Source organism: Podarcis pityusensis, assembly GCF_964106645.2.
Source record: "Podarcis pityusensis genome assembly, chromosome: 4".
Lineage (NCBI taxonomy): Eukaryota > Metazoa > Chordata > Lepidosauria > Squamata > Lacertidae > Podarcis > Podarcis pityusensis.
The window spans coordinates 19,441,166-19,463,285 of record NC_138027.1 but is presented as its reverse complement, the minus strand read 5'-3'; the positions used below and the strand labels follow the sequence as shown (position 1 = coordinate 19,463,285).

At 42.5% G+C, this 22,120-nt stretch overlaps 1 protein-coding gene across 1 annotated transcript in view; it reads left to right on the top strand.

Moving 5' to 3' along the window:
- Window positions 1-22,120, top strand: part of TRPC6 (transient receptor potential cation channel subfamily C member 6) — a 71,904-nt gene that overhangs the window by 32,621 nt on the left and 17,163 nt on the right. The window contains exons 2-4 of the mRNA XM_081001907.1: window positions 13,749-14,523; window positions 15,563-15,742; window positions 16,950-17,114. Of these exons, the coding sequence (XP_080858033.1) occupies window positions 13,749-14,523; window positions 15,563-15,742; window positions 16,950-17,114 (1,120 nt within the window). The remainder of the gene's footprint in view (window positions 1-13,748; window positions 14,524-15,562; window positions 15,743-16,949; window positions 17,115-22,120) is intronic.

Genomic DNA, 22,120 nt, shown 5'->3' with positions numbered 1-22,120 from the left:
ATTATGATTTCCATCTTCCCCGGCAAGCATGGTATCTGGGCCTGATGGAAGTTGTAGCCCAAAGCATTCAAAGGGCACCTGGCTGCTGAAGGATGCATGAATAGTAATAATCTCTTAATGTTGGTCCCATTGCAAGGCCAGACTGTGCATGTGGCAGAAAGTTGTGTTAAACCTAAACATGATGAGCCTAGATCCAGGAACTAAGCTGTTCCTACTTATTGCATTTATTGCCTAGAAACTTGGAAGAATAATTAAAACATCCCCCCCCCCCTTTTCTTCCTCTCTTTATATAAAAACTAATTCTGGTATTCCATCTTGACTGTATGGGACACTTTAAAAGCCTTTTAGCAGGAGGTGGTTGTTAAGAAAAGCAGTCACTAAGAGGAAAAACAGATTAAGAACTGATATTCTGAAAGATGCTGAAAGTCTGGGAGCTCAACATAAAAGCTCGAATTCCAACAGAGTCTACCAAAGATTAATAGCTGCTGCCAGAAGCAAGTTTAAAATCTGGGAAACTTCTAAAGCAGAAGCAGCTCTCATCCACTTTTCAAGCATGTTCATTACACAAGAAACAAAAAAACCACACAGATTCCTTGCAGTTTAATAGACTAGTATTCCTATTTCTTATATTGATCTGGGGTGGTGATTGGTTTTGAATCTCACTCCCCCCCTTTGCAGCCACAAATGCAGTTCTCTCTATATGGTTCTTTCAAATAACATTATTAACAGTTATGTTTAGAAAAGTAGGCTTATGCAATATAAAATAAAGCACTGTTCATCATCTTTAGGCAGGGTCAGTAATTGTTTTATATTAAAAAATGTCTTGTCACATGTCTGCAACCTGTACTATACCAACTCCCAGTAAAGTTTCAGGCCCTGTTGATTTAAAACACAAAGATTTTTCAATTTCATTGTTCTGTATGGGACAATGACAATAAAGATATTAGAGGGGAAAAAGATATTTGTCTTTGTTAGCTCATTTGTTGTTTAGTCATGTCCGACTCTTCGTGACCCCATGGACCAGAGCACGCCAGGCATTCCTGTCTTCCACTGCTCCCCACAGTTTGGTCACATTGGTAGCTTCGAGAACACTGTCCAACCATCTCATCCTCTGCCGTCCCCTTCTCCTTGTGCCCTCAATCTTTCCCAACATCAGGGTCTTTTCCAGGGAGTCTTCTCTTCTCATGAGGTGGCCAAAGTATTGCAGCATAAGCTTTAGGATCTGTCCTTCCAGTGAGCACTCAGGGTTGATTTCCTTCAGAATTGATAGGTTTGACCTTCTTGCTTTGATCTCAAGAGTCTCCTCCAGCACCATAATTCAAAAGCATTCAGCAACCAGCCTTCTTTATGGTCCAGCTCTCACTTCCATATATCTTTTGGGAAAACCATAACTTTAACTATACAGACCTTTGTTGGCAAGGTGATGCCTCTGCTTTTTAAGATGCTGTCTAGGTTTGTCATTGCTTTTCTCCCAAGAAGCCAGGTGTCTTTTAATTTCGTGACTGCTGTCACCATCTGCAGTGATCATGGAGCCCAAGAAAGTAAAATCTCTCACTGCCTCCATTTCATCCCATTCTATTTGCCAGGAGGTGATGGGATCAGTGGCCATGATCTTAGTTTTTTTGATGCTCTCCTCCTTTAATGTTAGCTCATAGAAACGAACTAATCTGGTTTCATACCTGGCCTGAAAATCCTTGAAGGCTGCTCATTAACAGCTCCTGGATGCTAAGAAGTAATGGCAATATTAAACGGTCACAACTGCTAGGATCCAGTGTGCAGCAGCTGTGAAACAGGCGAATTCCATGCTGGGGATCATTAGGAAAAGAACTGAAAATAAAACCGTGAATATCACCCTGCCGTTAGACAAATTCATGGTGCTACTGCACTTGAAATACAGTGTACAGTTCTGGTCGCCTCAGGATATTGTAGTCTTGGAGAAGGTTCAGAAAATGATCAAAAGGGTGGAGCAACTTACCTATGAGGAAAGGCTGCAATGTTTGGAACTGTTTTGAATTTAGAGAAAAGATGAGTAAAGGTGACGTGATGGAAGTTTGCAAAATCATGCATGTCTTGGAAAAAGCGGATAGAGAAATGTCCCCACCCCCCTCTCATAACACTAGAAGTCATGGACATGGAAGATTCACGACAGATGAAAGAAAGCATTTCATGCACTGCATAGTTAAACTATGGCACTCATTTCCACAAAAGGCAGTGAAGCCCAATACATGCATTAGCATCTGTTCAGGATTAGGAACCACACTCAAAAGCAGTCACAGCCATTAATGGTGCCTTATCAACCATTAAGGCTAGGGAACAACACACACAAACTCCGTTTTCTGTTCACCACTCGCTGCAGGAAAAAAATCCTAAGGCACAACCTGAGCAGCTCTTATGTCCTGGTACCTGGGGCCTCCAGATTTACAGCAGGCTGCTTGAGAAAGGGTCTTCTTCTTCTTCCCCATTCCTTGATGTGGGTAATATCCATGCTCTGTCCTTTCTTCCCTCTCCAGTTTCCTTTCTTGACTCTAACTCTGCAAGCAAGCTATGCAGCCCACTTCAAGTGGTGTGTTTATATTTGATTCCCTTCACAGTTTGGTTTGCGCCTTGTCTTATGAAGCTCCATCTCTGTGTCTCAGCCCTCTCTGCTTCCTACCCTCTCCGTAGACTTAACCAAATAATAGTTAGTCTAATCTGAACACTATCTATATGCTTAATATGCCTATTTTGGTAATAAACTGCATAACTGAGTAGAGTGGTACCTCTGCTTACGAACTTAATTTGTTCCGGAGGTCCGTTCTTAACCTGAAACCATTCTTAACCTGAGGTACCACTTTAGCTAATGGGGCCTCCCACTGCTGCCGTGCCACCGCCACACGATTTCTGTTCTCATCCTGAGGTAAAGTTCTCAACCCGAGGTACTACTTCCGCGTTAGTGGAGTCTGTAACCCGAAGTGTTTGTAACCCGAGGTACCACTGTACTCAAAACTCTTCCTTTCCCCTACCACTCAGAAAACCCAGCTTGTGCTGTGGCATATTGCATGTTTTGGTTAAAGACCCTGATGTGTTTTCCTTGTGTGTAGGTGTATGCTCATGTAGACAAGGACACATGGCAACAGGGTGTACACTTACAAGAATTGAAGCTTTTATATACTAAATTAGAAGCAGCTGTCATTGTGAATAGTATGGATGTAGCCTACACGGTGTCTTGATAAGTGGCAGAGGAATGTCTCGTTTTCTACCACTTGCAGTGTTGCTTGAACTCTTTCTGAAAAACACTTTAGACAAAACGCTGACACACACACAACTAGAAACAATGTCTTGGATCCCTGCATTCCCAGGAGCAGAAGTCTACTCATAGGAGTCTCCCACTGGTGGAAGCAGGGAGAGGAAGAAGATTGCTTTTGTCAATTCCCTCTTCCTTCTGCACACCCTAATAGAAGAGTTTGGATTTGGATTTGATATCCCGCTTTATCACTACCCTAAGGAGTCTCAAAGTGGCCAACAATATCCTTTCCTTTCCTCCCCCACAACAAACACTCTGTGAGGTGAGTGGGGCTGAGAGACTTCAGAGAAGTGTGACTTGCCCAAGGTCACCCAGCAGCTGCATGTGGAGGAGCGGGAAAGCGAACCCGGTTCACCAGATTACGAGTCCACCGCTCTTAACCACTACACCACACTGGCCTGGGGGCAGGAGGAGCATTGAGGTAGTTCTGGGGACTGTAGAGGGAGGTGGAATAGATCGAAATCACCTTCTTTCAACCAGCAGGAGTACTTTAATAATAAAATGACACAGGTGGAACAGCTTTGCCATCCCAATTGGATTTAAATACCACCACCACCCTGGCTACCATTAAACTTTTTTAAAGCACCTATATTGAGCCACCTTCTGAGTCCCTTCTCCCAATGCCACATCCCTTCAGAGACCAAGGTAGACGTCAACAAGGGGGAACGTTTTTTTGGCTGTGGTATCCACATACAGTGGTACCTTGGGTTAAGAACTTAATTCATTCCGGAGGTCCGTTCTTAACCTGAAACTGTTCTTAACCTGAAGCACCACTTTAGCTAATGGGGCCTCCCGCTGCTGCCGCACCGCCGGAACAGATTTCTGTTCTCATCCTGAAGCAAAGTTCTTAACCCGAGGTACTATTTCTGGGTTAGTGGAGTCTGTAACCTGAAGCGTCTGTCACCTGAAGCGTATGTAACCCAAGGTACCATTGTACTGTGTTTTGGAGTTTTTTAAAAAATCATTTTATGCAGTTGTTCACTTTATTTGAACTGTACTTTTAGAATTGTGATCTTCTAAGCAGCTCCATAAATCAGTTCCGGTGAAGGGTGGCCTATAAATATTTAACATTAAATAATTACATCAATAACCAGCACCTAAGAGATCTGAACAAGACCCTCCCACCATCATATCTTGTTACTCCTTTGTGCCTTGCTATACAATGAGCATTTAATGGAATAAATGTCTATCTGTTCCCTAAATTATGGTGTACAAGTTTCTAGCTTTATTCAAAGACAGCCCTGCTGCTGCTGGGATATCACTAATGGAACAACTGATTTAGAACTACTTTAGATGCATGCTGTAGTCTGGTCAGGAGGGCTCTGTCTAATCCCCCTTCAAGATTGCACACCTTGCTATGTTTCCCATGTTTTTTCAGCTCTTAGTATGGATGATGCTTAAATAAGGTCATACCCAGACTCTTTGAGCATACCTCTGCCTCTCTAACAACCATATTTGGACTGGGTGGTGATTCCTTAGGTATGCCAAATAATTTCTTTCCCCTGTACGCCAAACTCCTTTACTTATTCTAAAACTGGTTTTGTGGAGACCCTCCTTCTTTAGAAAAGCAAAACTGTACATAATTCTTTGCTTCTTTGGCGATACCTTTTTCCTGCATGACAGCCTGTCTTTAGCAATATGGTGAACAATTACATTTCCAATCTCTTCATTAATTCCATATAGTTATTAGATTTTTAGAGCTTAAATCTGGATTGATAACTACAGGAAGATGGTGTCAGTTCTTGTTAGCAACAGAGATGAGTTCCCTCTTTCGTTTTTCTGTCCTTAGAGAAGAGCGAAATAATGCTGTTTGGACACTTTTAATGGCGCCGTGGAAGGCCTCATGTCTGAAGAAAGACGTGTGCCCTGGCAGCAAATGAGCCTTATAGGAAATAAGAAGCAGGAAGAAAGGTGGTGATGTTTCAGAAGGGAACTGCACCTGTGTTTCTTTCCATTTCCCCACACTGCTTGCCTTTTCCCAGCAATACTGTATTTGTCGTCTGTTTCTCCCTATGCCACTTACCTGCAAAACTGTGCCCAGAGTGGCTTACAGCCTATCAAATTAGCAATAGCAATAAGAAAGTATTAGAAGCGTCACATCCCAGATGATGCACTTGTCTGGATAATTTGGATCTGGGGCTCAATCTGCAAACATCCTGGGACTCCACCCTGCCACTCAGCTGGAGTAATGCAAACACTCCCATCCTGGCTTGCAACTGGAAGGGCTTTCTTTATAGCCACTATTAGGGTGAGGCGATTGAACAATCTAACATGTGCAAGGGATTTGTGGGTTTTGAGTGCAATAGAGAGATTCTTGTGAAAGCAAGCTGCTCACTTGGAGCTGTCTGTGGTCCTGTACCTTCTGACCTGCCTGACCACCTTGAAGATCAGTGGGATTTGGCATCAGACCTGAGCACGATGGATGTCTTTCTTTCAAATAGTCTGCTTCCGGCATCAGCCAGAAGCGATTAAATTTGAGGATCGTTACAGAACACAGCAGGAAAGTGATGAAATGACTCTCTCCTTTCCTAGCTTTTTTTTTTTTTTTTAAAATATTTTTAAAACAATTGCCAAGCAGAAAGTTTTGCCCTCCAAGACAAATACATGCACAGGTGTTAAGTCCTGTATGCAGTCATCCACATGGCATCAAAACAAACTTGGAAAATCTTTTACATTGCAGATTAAGATCACATCTACAGTGTATACTTATGAATCAAATCAATAATAATATTTTGTTGTCCTTGTTTCAACTATTTACTTGTGTTTTTACTTTGTAGTTTTAGTGTTGAGACAAAAAGTAAAAACACAAGTAGCCCTGAGATCTTGTGAGGAAAGGCGGTATATAAATCTAATTAATAATAATAATAATAATAATAATATACTTCAGTCTGAAGTATTAAGATTATTTTTCCATAGTGGCTGCTGTGACTCAGTATGCTACTTTGATTGTGGTGTGTTGCTGTAACATAGAGTGAAAAATAGAATATTAAAATGATATTTATTATTAATGACAGCTATTATTTATTAAAGCTATATGTTGCCTCACACTTCCTTTAGGCATCTATATTGAGGATTTGACAGTATGCAGATTTATTTAAATTTAAACCATTAATAGGCGGATGATTAATCTTTCCCAATTTTGTAATTGCTTGACAACCCTAATTAAACCCTTGATACTGCAAGACTGAGATGTCTGAAATATGGGAATAGATTTGGACTTGTAACATATTTATTTCACAGGAAATCTAACTGAAATTATCAAATGACTTGACTCTTTATCAGTAAAATTTATTTCCGCTTTTAAAATATCAAACCCTTGTTTATGTTCCTGAGGATGTGGAACTTTGTGAAAAATACTCGGTTTCGTTTTTATGGGCAAATCTTAGAAGAAACCATTTTATGGTTTGTAAATAAACGTGAGCATGGGATCACTGGACTGTGCCAGAAAGAGAAAAAGCTCAGCATAACTGCAGTGTAGTGAAGCATCGCAGACTCCAAAGCTGGTTTGATTTGATATTATTTCAGGGTTCTTAGCTGTTGCTGCTTTTTCTACTGGTTCAGCAGCCTTAATTTTGTTGTTTTACTGCTTTTTTGGAGTTGCTTTTTGGTGTTTCTGTGTTGAAACTCTTGGATGCTGAATTGGCATTCCTGTTCAAGAATGAAAATAAATCGAATGCGGTGCCCCCTATCATTTGGTTGAGGTCCTTTTATTCTTCAGTCATCGCTAATCTATACACCCCAGGTTTGTCCCTTATTTCCTTAGGAGATTTGGACAACAGATAGTGAATTCTATCAGATTTTATCCAGGGTGTGCATGTGTGTGTTTGTGTGTGTGTGTATTTGGTGGTGTTGGGTGTTGGTGTCTTTATTGTTGAAAAGCCTTTGCAATCTCTCTGAAGGTCTTTCAGGGTTTTTCTTTAAAAGCAAGCAGCATTGTTCGGTTTAATGGCTTTCCTTCTACCGAGGATTTTCTGCAGAGTGCTCTGGCAGGAAAGTGTTTTGAAAGGCTGTCTTGCAAGTATACTTTACGCTGCATACATTGCGGTATTAGAAAGATTCGGGGAGTGATAGTAGGTGAAGTAGCACCCTTCGTGACCCGAGTGTGCTGAGTCATGAGAGAAATCGATGGTTCTCACCATGTGAAAAGAGGCCTCTCATGCAAACAGATGTTAAGATAAGCACATGTGTCCTTCCCAGTCCTGGGGGAAGCATAAGGGCATCCTTGGGGAGTTGGTGGAGACCCAGTGGGGCCAACCACTGGTGCCTGTCATGGGGACCCCCAAATCAATTGAAGATATCGCAGAATGCAGCTAGAGGGGAGCCAGCAAAGGGCACATGGCTACATGCCCCGTGCTCAGTCAGAATCTGTTCCTGCTTCTTAGCCTGCCAGGGTCATTTTGGCACAGTATGACCCCCTCCTTTGGTAATCCTCACAGAACTCTAGCCCAATGGTTGCCTTAATTTGATTTTGAATTGATTTTAAAATGAATTGATTTTAGAATGCTGTGTTACTTTTATTTTTGTTAGCCACTCTGAACCTGGCTTCGGCTGGGGAGGGTGGGATATAAATAAAATTATTATTATTATTATTATTATTATTATTATTATTATTATTATATTGAGAGCATCAAAAGCAAGTCCTTTCAAATTTACTCAGGTGATCCACAGAATTGACTTCTTCTTCTTCTTCTTCTTCTTCTTCTTCTTCTTCTTCTTCTTCTTCTTCGCTTCCTCTTTTCTGCTGGGTTATTGGGAAGGAAGAAGTTTTATGATTTCATGCATCTAATTTTAGTTCCCATTTTATAAACTGTGCTGCTTTGAAGTCTAAGTATATATCCAAAGATAGCAGGGCTAAGGCAGAATTTGGAGAAAGGGCTTGACCTGTAACTGCAGATTATAATGGAGAATACATGATTCTCCAGAAGTTTTTAACGTTCCCACCAAACATGAATAAATGAACCAATGAATCCAAGAACTGTTTTTTTTTAAAAAAACAACAACAATATTTTTTATTGGTTTATAAATAAATACAAATACAATAACCATTAAGCACTTATCCAGCAGTACAGCCAATGGTCTTGGATTGAATTCTCTGCTAGTGAGTTTTGTAAGGAGCCGCTCTGGAATCTGCTCACTGCCACTTGTTGGTAAACGTTTTAACTGTGTGTTTTCATCTGATGTGGAGAGGTCTTGCTCAGTTTGAAAACTGGTTGATGGCTGAGGTCAACTATGCCTCTGCAACTAGAAAAGTCCTAAGCCTAAAAAAGAAAAACAGAATAATAATATGAAGTGTTTAATAGGTATTATCAGCTGGGCATGGAACTAAGTTTTGGAACAGTTTCCTGTGAGTGCCCAGTGAGGGTGGTTCATAGATAGCACAGACAAAAGTCTCAGAAGCCTCTCATAGGTGACCTGGCTTGGTTATTGTCATAGGCTGGACCCAACCTCTAGCTGTGGTTCTGCTTCTTTCCCATTTTATGAACTGTCATGCTTTTATTAGCCTTACATAAGCTTCTCTGGGGAGCTTTTTTTTGGCTGAGGAGAAGGATGAAAAAAGCTTCACATAAACAAATCTTAGCATTATCTCAACATTTGACCCAAGACAGGCGAGTCATTGAGGGTAAAGTGAAACAGGATAATTTAGATGTTGCATGGATTCCACTTATAGTGGAGCCAGTGTGGTGTAGTGGTTAAGAGCGGTAGTCTCGTAATCTGGGGAACCGGGTTCGCGTCTCCGCTCCTCCACATGCAGCTGCTGGGTGACCTTGGGCTAGTCACACTTCTCTGAAGTCTCTCAGCCCCACTCACCTCACAGAGTGTTTGTTGTGGGGGAGGAAGGGAAAGGAGAATGTTAGCTGCTTTGAGACTCCTTAAGGGGAGTGAAAGGCGGGATATCAAATCCAAACTCTTCTTCTTCTTCTTATATCAATAAATGTCATGGACCACCAGCATACCAAACAGCACTCCAGTAATGAGGATAATAACAATACAGTAGTACCTCGGGTTACAGACGCTTCAGGTTACAGACGCTTCAGGTACAGACTCTGCTAACCCAGAAATAGTACCTCAGGTGAAGAACTTTGCTTCAGGATGAGAACAGAAATCGCACGGCCGCAGCGGGAGGCCCCATTAGCTAAAGTGGTACCTCAGGTTAAGAACAGTTTCAGGTTAAGAACGGACCTCCAGAACGAATTAACTTCTTAACCCGATGTACCACTGTAGAACTCTTTTTATGTTTATTGACAAGTTATTTCATTCAGCAGACATGTTGCTCTTTTCATACATTTTTTGTTTGTTTGTGGTTTTTTATGCACATTTGTTTTGTGGAATCTTCTAATGTACTTCTACAAAAAAGATCAACAAAATTCTCTTTAAAAAACAAAAGCCAATTTCAGCTATTGTTTCAGATGATCAAGTTGTTATGAGTTTTGCCAAATGCAATGCAAAGGATACATATGATTTGCTTGTAATTTGTGATGACTTATGCAAAGGAGAGAGAAGGGGAGCAAGTGAAGCTATATGGATTTGGTCTTAATTCAGATTGGGGATGAGGACGGAAGAGCAGGTGTAAGTCGAGATTAGCTACTGTTATGCTGCTGGGATAAAGGTAAGGCCAGTGGAAACGTTTCTGACAGATTATAGCTTACCGTGGTGCAAGTAACTTTTCAAATGCCACCGGCCCTGCTCTTCCGCATTGGAATTTCCTTCCTTAAACGTTTCTGAGGATCTGGAAGTGAAAGTGCTGCTGAGAGAGGTTCTTTGAGAATAAACAGAGAACAAGCAGAGGGTGAGAAGACAGCCGATTTTCTTACAGATTTCCCGTTTTCTCTGAGCTGGATGAAATCATGAGGTGGGTGGGGTGACGTTGGCCTGTGTCTACTCACAAAGCAGGGTGTACCCATTTCTTTCTTTTTTAAAAATGATATTTATTGAAAATTTTTTAGAATTACAAAAGAAAACAAAGTAGAAAAAGAGAAAGAAAAAACAAAGAAAAAACAAACCACATCAAACAATACAAATCAACAAAAATCAAAATCAAAAAATAGCACAACACGATCAAAAGACAAAAATATACCACAAACATTCAAAAACAAATCCAATATTCTCAAATCCTTAACTGTCATTACCTTCTTTCTTTGACCTCCTCCTCCTCCCTTTTTTTGTATACTAGTTGTTAATTGTCGCAGCAAATCCTTTCCATATTTCATAATATTCTGTCATTACATTACCTTAATCTATTTTAATCTTATCTTAGTATAAAAAACCTTAAAGCTTATAAACATTTTTGCTAAGGCCAAATAATTTCGTTCCAACATTTTTCTAACATTCATCAATTTTATAAAACAATCCTAATAAAAAATAAAATAAAAAAACAATCCAATCTTCATCCAGCGTCTCTTCCTCCTGGTCCCGGGTTTTGTCAGTCCTTTTTATCCCATCAATCTAGCGCATTAACCTGGTAATCTTATATCCGAGGCCCTTAAGTCCCTTCCATGTCCCTTCCGCGGCTCTTCTTCATATTTATAGCTGTATTTTCCTTTGTCTCCTGCTCCTTTCACTCGTGGGAACTCCAGCTTAACAATGTTTTTGACCCTTCTCAACAAATCAGCCCCTTTTCCATAGTCCACACTAAACTCCATGTGGTATTTAAGAACATGTTTCAAAGTCCCTCCAAAATTAAGAGCCCCCACAACCCCAAACATCTCACAGCCCATTGCCAGACTTGAAAAGTCCAAACATCCCTGCATAGGGGGGTCTATCCAACCCCCCATTTCCAAACCAAACCAAACTTTATCTTTCCAAATCTGGCTTTTTCCAAGTTCATTTGTCAAATCCAAGAGCTCATGTTCCTGCTGGGCCACAGCTCCCTCCATCTCTGGCGCCCAAGATTCAGCAACATCCTCTTCCCTCATCTGTTCTGTCAGGACACACTCCTGATTTAATTCCTGGGTGGGCTCCATATAATTTCCCACTGCCTGTTCAAAATTTCTGATCGCATCAGTCATCAAGTCCGTCTTCTCATGTAGCTGTTCCAGTAGGGCACTTGTTTTACAGAGAGCGCACAGCAGAGCTTCTGAATACATTGTCCTGCAAGGTCAGAAGTCTATTCCCACGATCGTAATCTGTAGCAGCTGCAAGCTCCCCGATTCAGAATTGGTTACAGTTTCACAGGCTCCCTCTAGGGGAAAAACTTCTATTTGTTCTTTTCTTTTAAAGACAGATCTAACAACAAAGTTTCCTTTTTCAGATATTTTTTCAATATTTGTTCCTTTAAAATGCGAAGGGGAACAATGGAATCACTATGTTTCTCTTCTTTTAGCTATCTGTCAAAAACGTTTGTCTCTGGTCAGTGAGCTTCAAAAAACGTCAGTCCTGACACCCCGCTCCAGGATCAAGACGGTGGAAAGCTACTTTGCTTTACACTCATTTCTGCAGGTTTAAACAGTCCGGAAAAAATCCCCCCTGCTTCCGAAGGGGGTTCAACAATTTTAAATGATGAAAGTTAATCCTTTACAAGCGATTTTCTGAGCTCTAGTTTGCCATGTCTTTGCTTTAATCTATCTACAAAGAAAAGGAAGGCTGACTTCCTGTTTAGACCTTCCCGTTTCAGTGCCAAATTGAAATAAACTTTTAAGTCCAATTTTCCTTTCTACTCGCAAGTCCTTATTTAGAGTCCAATTGTCCGAAATTTAAGTACTCATGGGTGATTGTTTTAAAAGCCAAATTGTCCCAGGAAAAAGGCAGCGCTCTCCGGCAACGGCTGTGCGGCTTCGCTCCACGGAAGAAGCAGTTGACTCTCAGCACCGCGCCACTTCCCCCTCTTCGCTCCGGAGCCCGTTGGTGGGTTCCTTTGTGGGTTGGGGGGGCGCTAAAGGTGCCCGCCGAGTCCCATGGTCACAGGCTTCATCCGCCTGTGATTTTTAAAAGGGTCCCCGCTTCGCCGTAGCGGAAAATACCTGTTTCCCGTGGAGCTGGTCCCTCCAGATCAGAGGGAGTCTGCCATTACCGATGGCGCCACCCCGGAAGTCTTCTATCATTTGGAGAGCAGGTTGTTTAAATTATAGTACCCAAAATGCATATGATTAACCTACACTGCAGTAGTGAGATGTCGAAGCTTCTTCATGCGGTTAACTGCAGCAGCAACCACGTTGGGGTTGTTATAATGGAGTGGTATACAGGGAATCACTTGTTGCACAGTTATATTTTGTGCATTGGCACCCGAACACAGCGATGAGCAACCCAACAAAACAATACGGGTGTTATGTAATGATCAATCTGCTGGTTGCTGGGACCTATCCTCTGCAACCAGGACAGCTCTGTAACATTGGCACTTAAGTTGGGAAGGTTAGCGTAGAGATGGTGCCTTGTTGCACAAAGGGGAAGCAGGGAAGGAGAAGGGCCCATAGCTTAGAGGTAGAGCATCTGCTTTGCATGCAGAAGGTCCCAGTTTCAATCCCTGGCATCTCCAGGTAGGACTGGGAGGTTCTGTCCGGAACCCTATCACTACACTGCCAATCACAGCCAGATAGACCCCAATGGTCTGATTGACTATAACGCGGCTTTCTGTGAGTTCCTATGAATGTGCCATGCCACTTAGCTGTCCATTGTACCCATTTTTGCTATTTTATTATAGTTGTTAGCCATACTGAGTGCTGCTTTCACCTGTTCTTTCCACAGTTTGTTTTTAATGTTAAGTTAATTTGGTTCTGTCGGTCTATAACTGGAGGTAAGGCTCAAAGCAGGGGTGGGGAAGCCACAGATGGCAAGCCTGCTCATTTGGCTTGTGAAGCCATTTTCATAACCTCCACCATTCCTCTGATGAAAATCAGGGCATGTGTGTTTTGGAGCCACGCTCTTGTTGGAGCCAGCTGACACACATGAAAGCACAGCACCACTCTAAGTGCCAGCTGCAAGTGTTGGCTTATCTTCTTCCCCGAGCACAGTGTTAGTGGAGGGGGAAAATGGGACATTCTGGTATCCAATCAGAAGCCAGGACGGCTTCTGCAATTCCAGGATTGTCCTGGGAAAATCGGGACACTTGAATTCTATGCATTTTGTCCAAGCTGCACCCACCTACCCCACACCTGATGCCAGGTAAAGCTGGGGCTTGGATGAAAGGGTCTTTGCAGAAACCACTGACCAGCTTTTTAGTAGTGCCTGTAAAGCCCCTTGCACACAGATTCTGAAGCACTGACAGTCAGCTGATAATTGGTGCTTGGGAAGCATTGTGCAAAGGGGCTTTGCAAGTGCTTTGCTGATTTCAACCTGCACAGGCAAAAATAGGTCACTTGGCATCACTTGGGTTGTCCCCATCTGTCTATCAAATTCAGCCCATGGATGTGAGTGGAGATAAGGATTCCTCAGCCTTGGCTCAAAGAACCTTCCCTCACACAGGTCTAAGAAATGCGTTAAAAAGAAAGCAAAGCGAAGCTGAAGACTTAATTATTTCTCTCTTTCCCTACAGTAGAGGCGCTGAGAACAGACATGCCCTCCGACAGCAGACTATTGTCCGAGAGAAAGGCAGGAGGCTTGCCAATCGTGGACCGGCATATATGTTTAATGACCACTCAACCAGCCTTTCTCTTGAAGAAGAGCGTTTTTTGGAAGCGGCAGAATATGGCAACATTCCTGTGGTCCGCAAGATGCTGGAGGAATGTACCTCGCTCAATGTGAACTGCGTGGACTACATGGGGCAGAATGCTCTGCAGCTCGCCGTTGCGAACGAACACCTGGAAATCACTGAGCTCTTGCTTAATAAGGAGAACCTGTCACGGGTTGGGGACGCCCTGCTCCTGGCCATTAGCAAAGGTTATGTCCGGATAGTAGAAGCCATCTTGGGTCACCCTGCGTTCGCCGAAGGCAAGAGGCTGGCCACAAGCCCCAGCCAATCGGAGGTGCAGCACGATGACTTTTATGCCTACGACGAGGATGGCACCCGCTTCTCTCACGACGTGACCCCCATCATCCTAGCTGCTCACTGCCACGAGTACGAAATCGTGCACACCTTGCTGAGGAAAGGCGCTCGCATCGAGAGGCCTCACGACTACTTCTGCAAATGCAGCGAATGCAACGAGAAGCAAAAGCACGATTCCTTCAGCCATTCCAGGTCCAGGATCAATGCCTACAAAGGTTTGGCCAGCCCTGCTTACCTTTCCTTGTCTAGCGAGGACCCCGTAATGATTGCCTTAGAACTAAGCAATGAGCTGGCTGTGCTTGCTAACATTGAAAAAGAATTCAAGGTAAGTTGTTTTGGGGTTTTTTTCTCCTGGGGTTAGGGGTTAGTTTTATAACAGGAGGCCACTGCTGGATCAAGCCAAAGAGCCATCTACTTTAGCCTCCTGTTTCCATTGGTTAATGTAAAAACATAAGAAGATCCTGATGGTTCTGGGCAATGCCCCATCTGGTCAACCACCGTGGGGAACCTGCAAGTAGGACCCAAACACAAGAACACTCTTCCCTTCTGCCAGGATTTTTTTTTTTTTTGAGGGGGTATGTGGCTGCTGCCATCTCTGCTGCCACTCCCACCCCGCCAGAGGCATTCTGGTGCCACCCGCCAAAGCTGGTCTACTACAAAGTGCTTATTTTTTCCTCCTTTCAATGACACATGGGCCACTCTAGCCATGTGACTTTGTGGTAGAGAAGGACTTTCCGCTATAGCCGTATCCTCCAAATGTCTCTAGGAAGTCCACAAATATGGATGGAAGTTTTGTCTCCCCAGTGTCTGGCATTCTGTCCCCCAGAGCATGTGTGTGTGGGGGGTCAATTTAGTTATGAAAATGTGGAGCTGTCATTGGCCACAGGCTAAGAAGCCAAGCACAGCTAAGGATGTTATTGATTACTCAGCCTACAGTGGAAAAAATATATATTGTCATGCCAGTTTAAGGGGAATCTAATGAACCACCTTTAGATCACTTTCACATTGCCAAAGATGAGGACAAAAGAGGGTGCCAGTTTGCACAAAACATGTGCATGCTAATTTGTATGTACAGGTGCAAATTTATAAGTAATTACTTTAAATTTAACCATGCATCTCACCATAGTGGGGGAGACTGCAGCCTGGTGACCTATGTGACTGCTTGGTTTGCCGCTGTGCAGGTGATCACTGCTGATTGGGAAAATGCAAGCCCCACCTCCCTCTCCTCCTCCTAAAATGGACTTGGAGCAGACAGGACTTGTGCCAGTCACCTTTGAATAAAGCTAGATGGGTCACTAGTTAATGTTATGCTTGTTGCTTATTTAAAAAAATGGCCGATTTCTGTGGCTTCTTTTCCTTCACAGAATGATTACAAAAAATTGTCTATGCAGTGCAAAGACTTTGTGGTTGGACTTCTTGATTTATGCAGAAACACAGAAGAAGTAGAAGCTATTCTAAACGGAGATGTTGAGCTGCACCATGGGGAACACGGACGCCCTAGCCTTAGCCGCCTAAAACTTGCCATAAAGTATGAAGTCAAAAAGGTAAGCTCTGGTTTAAGCAGCTGATTGGGTCAGAGATGTTTCCATTAATTTCCTTCCCATTTATCTTCCTATCCAAGTACCAAGTATCCAAATAACACACAGAGTTTCATGAACATTTGTCCTTGTCCCAATGGATCAGCATGTGAAGATAAACTTTCCTGAACTTTCTGGATAATTTGGAAGTGCTTTTGACATTCAATTTAGCATTTATATATCCTGCAGTACATAAGTGGAAACCTACAGGACATACAGCCCACATGCAGTACATGTTTCAGGGCTATAGCTAAGTGGTAGAGCACATGTTTTACACCCAGCAAATCCCAGGTTCAATCCCTGATATCTCCAGGTAGGACTGGGAAAAGTCCCTTTCTGAAACTTTGGAGAGCCACTTCCAGTCCGACGGAGCAGTGTTGTGACTTGGTGCAAGGCGGCTTAAAGGCAAATATCAATAATTGGGACTAGTCCTAGATTCTAACAGACTGCCACTGAAGTCCTTTCAAAATTGGCATGTTCTGCATAAACCTGGGCCACACCAATCAAAATTATAATATAGCCCAATTGCATTACAGTCCCTCCCCCCCCCCAAAAACCCAATTTCAATGAAATGGAAGCCTTTGAAGGTGTGGAGAGGTCCATGTGAGTATCAACTACATGGGTATCAACTACATGGGTATCAACTACTTTGGAGAAAGTTGCTCTATAGCTTCCATGAGGTGCCTGCTGTGCAGATTTTATTTAAATGTAGCTAAAGTGCCCTTCACATTTTCAGAGGCACAAGGCCTCTCCTACAAAATGCTGTGATCCAAGAAAAGGGGATGGATGCTACCACCCTGCCTAGATTGAAAAAATTCCCAGAGGCATCTTTCAAGCCATGTCTGAACACAATTTACACCATCTGCTTGACCCAACCTGGCAGTTTTTATTTGCAGTAAGAATCTTCTAGGGAAACCTGGAGGGGAAAAAAAATTTAAAGGATGAAATTGCAGAAAACGTAAAACCCAGTGTGTTGTCTTGACAAGGAAACTTACTGCCTTATATAGGCATGTATTGCACACAGAAGCTTCTTTCATCCACACCGCTGCTCTTCCCTTTGTGATAATCACATGAAGATTACCTGCATTGTTTCTGTTTTAATACCTTCGCTAGCGGCTAATTATGAAATGAGTGGTGGTAATGTTCTCTTGTACTCCTTTCCTTTGTTGTTTAGTTTGTAGCACATCCAAACTGCCAGCAGCAGCTCCTCTCTATCTGGTATGAGAATCTGTCAGGTTTACGACAACAGACGATGGCGGTGAAGTTTTTAGTGGTTCTTGCTGTTGCTGTTGGGCTGCCATTCCTGTCGATGGCTTATTGGATTGCTCCATGCAGTAAGGTACTAGTTGGTGCAAGGTTGCATCAGCCTTTTAAAACAGTTTCTGTACTTCGTTTGCATGCAGATTTGAAAGTGGGCTAGAGTGAAGCATGCACAATAAACAAAAGAGGCACTTAGCAATGCTTTAGTAGCAAGTTATTTATTGTAATGGTGTGAAGGCAGGATCACACACCTTGTTCTCAATAAAAAGCAGCGAAAGCATTATGTTCAACTTAATTTGCTTTTCATTTGTGAAGGTGGCAGGAATGGGGGAGAAAACAGTGGCTGAAAGGCATCATTTATGTCTTTTGTGTTTGTGCCTGTGCTGTTTGTTAGCAACACACATACATATAATCTCTCTTTCTCTCTCTCTGTGTGTGTATTTTATCATTTGAAGCCTTAAGCCTTTTAAATTAGTGTACTGGTACTGAAAACGGGACAGCTTGAAGCTAACGAAAAATCTGATTGCATAATGAAATACCAACATCCAATATCAACATTACATTATGAAATATCAACAGCAATGACAGCATCAACACAAAACAAGACGCCATGCTGGTGCTGCAGTCCAGTTACATGAACAGAGTAGCTAAATGTTTACATTGCTATGCAAATGCCTTTAAATTGAAGACCCAGGGGAGCAGGCCCAGGGCAGTAAGAAGATAAAGAGATTTGTGACATGCTTTTCAATGGCCCAGTACACATGTAACACTAAGCCAAACTATGGCTGAGCACAAATGAGCAAGTGCCCACAGACTGAAAAACATGGCTACTTTGCTGCTGGCTGGAGCTAAGTCATGGGTTGGCTTAGTGTTATGTCCAAACCCAGGCTCCCTAAGACAAACCATGAGTGCCAAACCAAACCTTGTGGTTTGTCTAGAATAAAACAAGCCACTAGCCTGGGTTCAGAAGCAATGCTGAACCAAATCATGGCTTAGCGCTGTGCAGCATGGCAGCAGCAGTGCTGGGTGGAGCTAAACGGCTGTGATTTTTACTCCATTCACTTGCCCGTTTATGTCACGGCTTGGCTTAGCATTGCATGTGGACCAGGCCATTGTGGCATAAATGTTCCCAGGCAACTGAAACTCTGGAGAGCCACTGCCAGCCATACTGGATTTTTTTTTACTGCTGCTTATTACGTCCCACATCTGTCTTCTGCCCGCTCTGACCCGCTTTCCTGGCACCTTCAAGTGACGCTGTTTCCCAGCCTCATCCTCACTTGTGAATGCAGGCAGGTAATCAATTTGAAAGGACACTGCCAAGGTATTTTATTTATCATTTACAAAGTGTGTTTTAATCATTGCTGTCTTTAACCATCCCCTTGGAAGCTTTAAAAAGGAGCTTGTCAGTATAAACAACAAGCTTTATTAGGGGGAGGGAATAGTCATTTAGCCTCTGAGGGGACTGACAGAGTGTTTTGCAAAAGAAAAACAAAACTATTTTTAGACTGCCGCCCTAAACAAACTTACTGGAGCATTAGTCTCAATGAATTAGACTTGCTTCTGAGTTAAAGTGCGTGTTGCTACTTATTTATTTGGTTGGAGGATGAGGGTGGAATGAAGATTTCCTAAAGAATTTAGCAGACTAGTGTGCCTAGCATTTGGCTTTACCAACCTTTATTAATATTAGATTCAGCCATACTTAATGTTTTGTAAACGGTTTATTTATCTTTGGCCATTTTCCACTGGCCTTTCACTCCCTCCTAGCTTAAACATGCTTAAGAAAAGAAAGAAAGTAGCTTGAGACTCTTCCTAATGGTGCCTATTAAATAGTTGCTGGAAAAATAAAAAATTGGGAGTATTTGTGGTTGACTCTGTTTTGAAAAATGAAAACCATTTAACCTCCCTTTACATATACAGGGGTACCTCAGGTTAAGTACTTAATTCGTTCCGGAGGTCCGTTCTTAACCTGAAACTGTTCTTAACCTGAAGCACCACTTTAGCTAATGGGGCCTCCTGCTGCCACCCCGCCGCCGGAGCCCAATTTCTGTTCTTATCCTGAAGCAAAGTTCTTAACCTGAAGCACTATTTCTGGGTTAGCGTAGTGTGTAACCTGAAGTGTATGTAACCTGAAGCGTATGTAACCTGAAGCGTATGTAACCTGAGGTACCACTGTAAACCACAGTTATTGCAAATACAGTTTCCCTCATTCAGTGAGCTACTATGTTTGCTTCCTTCTCTTCCCAAACCTTTTCCCATGAGCTGTGAGCAGCCAACTCACCACATCCTGGAAAGTTTCTCCGCACACATCCTGCCTGACGCTTTTGACGTCTTGTGTTCCAACATGGCATGCACCCCTTTCCCCGTGTAAACTGACCAGAGCCTGCATGCCTCTCAAATTAATCTGGCTTTGGTGTGATGACTATGATAGTATTTTAAAACCTATGGGAAATTCCAATGCCTACTATTTCTAACAGTCTCTAATTTCAATCTAATGGTTATATTTATTCGCTTTCTAAAAGATAATTTGCTACCCTCCTATAGAACTGAGCAAACAGGGTGGTTCACGTTTTCCATAGGCTTTACACAGAATCCTGGATCTTCCCCATCTTTCCCACATTTTTTGGTGGCTAGGGAAACAATTTCTAAACCTGCAATCCTATGGACACTTACTTGGGATTTGCTTCCATTGAATAGGTTTGGCAAGAGGAGGGAGACAGTCACAGATGCACTCAGAATACTGAGTTGACCCTCTAATCCTTGGGTGAGAAGTCTTCTTCAGGCTGAAGGCCGCATTACCCAGTAGAAAGCTGGCAGGAGCCATATTTGAATAGTGGGCAGGGCCACATTCAACCGCACACCTGACCGACACACCCTTAACATACAGGGACAGACACCATCATACAGTCAAGTATACGTACAAAACTGTTTCCCATAGAAAGAGGCATAGATTTAATTCCTAGTAATTCCACTTAAATTTCATCATGCATTTTCCCTGTAGACTTCGCAAAAAAAGTTTGTAAGCTAATAGCCATTGATATAGCCTTATTGTCCATAAATTTGTCTAATCCCATTCTTTTTTTCTTTTTACATTTTCCAAATTTATTATACACATCTTACAGGGTTTTTTTTTGCTATTTCCAGCTTTTGTTTTTTAAAAAATAATTTTATTTTGACAAAGTAATAATAAAAAATAAATAATTTGAATAAAAATGTGCACCCCACGCAAGTGACTATTCCATTGTAACTATCCAACCTCCCAGAATTTCAAAACCTCTTGCGATGGTTTGACCCCTTTCCGTTTTAACAGTACAAATTCTACAAACACCTTCCATATCTCCTCAAAATAATTTCTCCTGCATACCCCATCTTACCTTAATAGCACATGTTAATTTATCATCTAATCCCATTCTAAAGCTGTCCAAGTTTCTGGTCATTGCTGTATCTTATAGAAGTGAATGCCACAGTTTAAATATGAACTGTGTTAAGAAATATTGCTTTTTGTCTGTCCTGAAGCTTCTAGCATTCAGCTTTATGAATGACCCTGGGTTCTAGTATCATGAAAAAGGGAGAAAAACATCTCTCTATCTGCTTCCATGCACAATTTTTATACATCTCTATCTTGTTCCCTTTTACTTGCTTTCTCCCCCAAACTAAAAAGCCCCTAGCCCCAAACGTTTTAACCTGTACTCACAGAGATGTTGTTGTAGCCCATTGAATAATTTTGCTGCCCTTTTATGAGCCTTTCCCTGCTATACCATATCCTTTCTAAGGTGAGGCAAAATCTCCGGAATTCCAAGTGTGGCCTCGCCATAGATTCATAAAACAGCTTTATGTTTTGGTAGTTTTGTTTACAATCCCTTTCATTACAAACCTAGCGTGGAGTTTGACCTTTCCACTGCTGACGCACACCGGCTCGACATTTTCGCTCGGCTATCCATCCCGACCCTAAGTCTCTGTCACTTCAGACTCCATTAGCATACATTTGGAGTTAGGACCTTTTTGCTGTTCTGTGAATCACTTCACACACATTGATCTGCATTTGTCATTTTTAAGCCATGCCCTGACACCCTTCTTACCCAAGAAGCTGTCTGCCTTCAGTTCCCCAGAGCCTGGTGGGGAGCTGTAATCCCAGAAAAGGTTCAGAAAAGACTGGGATGTATAGATCTTCTCAGGCAGCTTTTCCCCCTTCCTGAACATCTGCCACATCCCAATGGGCGTCAGGTCCTTCTCTGGCTCCTCCTGAGTACAGCCCAGGAAGTGAAGGCCTCTGATTGCCAGCCAAGTACATCTGTGCCAGCTCTGGACTTCTTGCCAGGCCAGCAATGACATCTCTGTTCCTGGGAGGGCTGCAGGCAAAGGAAGGTAGTCAGGGGTCCAGGTGGGGGTCTGGTGTGTGTGGCATCATCAGGGGCAGACAGCGTTTTTAGGGGGCTGGGTGTTTTTGGTGCTGAAGGTCTATGCAGGGTTCCACTCCACTTCTTTGGCTGAGGTCCTCCTGGAGTTATTGTTGGTCAAGACCAGTGTTTCTCAACCTTGGGTCCCCAGATGTTGTTGGACTACAACTCCCATCATCCCTGAGCTCTGGCCTTGCTAGCTAGGGATGATGGGAGTTGTAGTTCAACAACATCTGGGGACCCAAGGTTGAGAAAGGCTGGTCTGGACTCTGTCTGAGGCAGAGGGTAAGGGAAGCAGTTTTCCCATGATGCAAACCTGTCACACACAAGTGCCACAGCCTGGCACTCTCCTGGGTTGTTGTGTGTATATAAAAAATAAATTTTGATGATATGCAAAGTAACAGAGTAGCTTGCAGCTAGGAAGCTAAATAACTCTTCTAGGTGATTGATAGCTTCTTTATAAAGACAATGTCCAGTTCAAAAGAACTTTACTTTCATAAACATATAACTGAGAATATATTTACAATCACATGCTTAGTCAAACATGGGTATGTTCTCACTTGAATTGTAGATGGAAGTCTTTGACGTTTCTTATGAAAGGTTTTTACTTTCACCTCAACAGTATTCTCTTTGTTGCTTACAGAGAGCTCCTGCACGGGTTTCTCCCCATTAATGTTTAGGGATCTTCCTC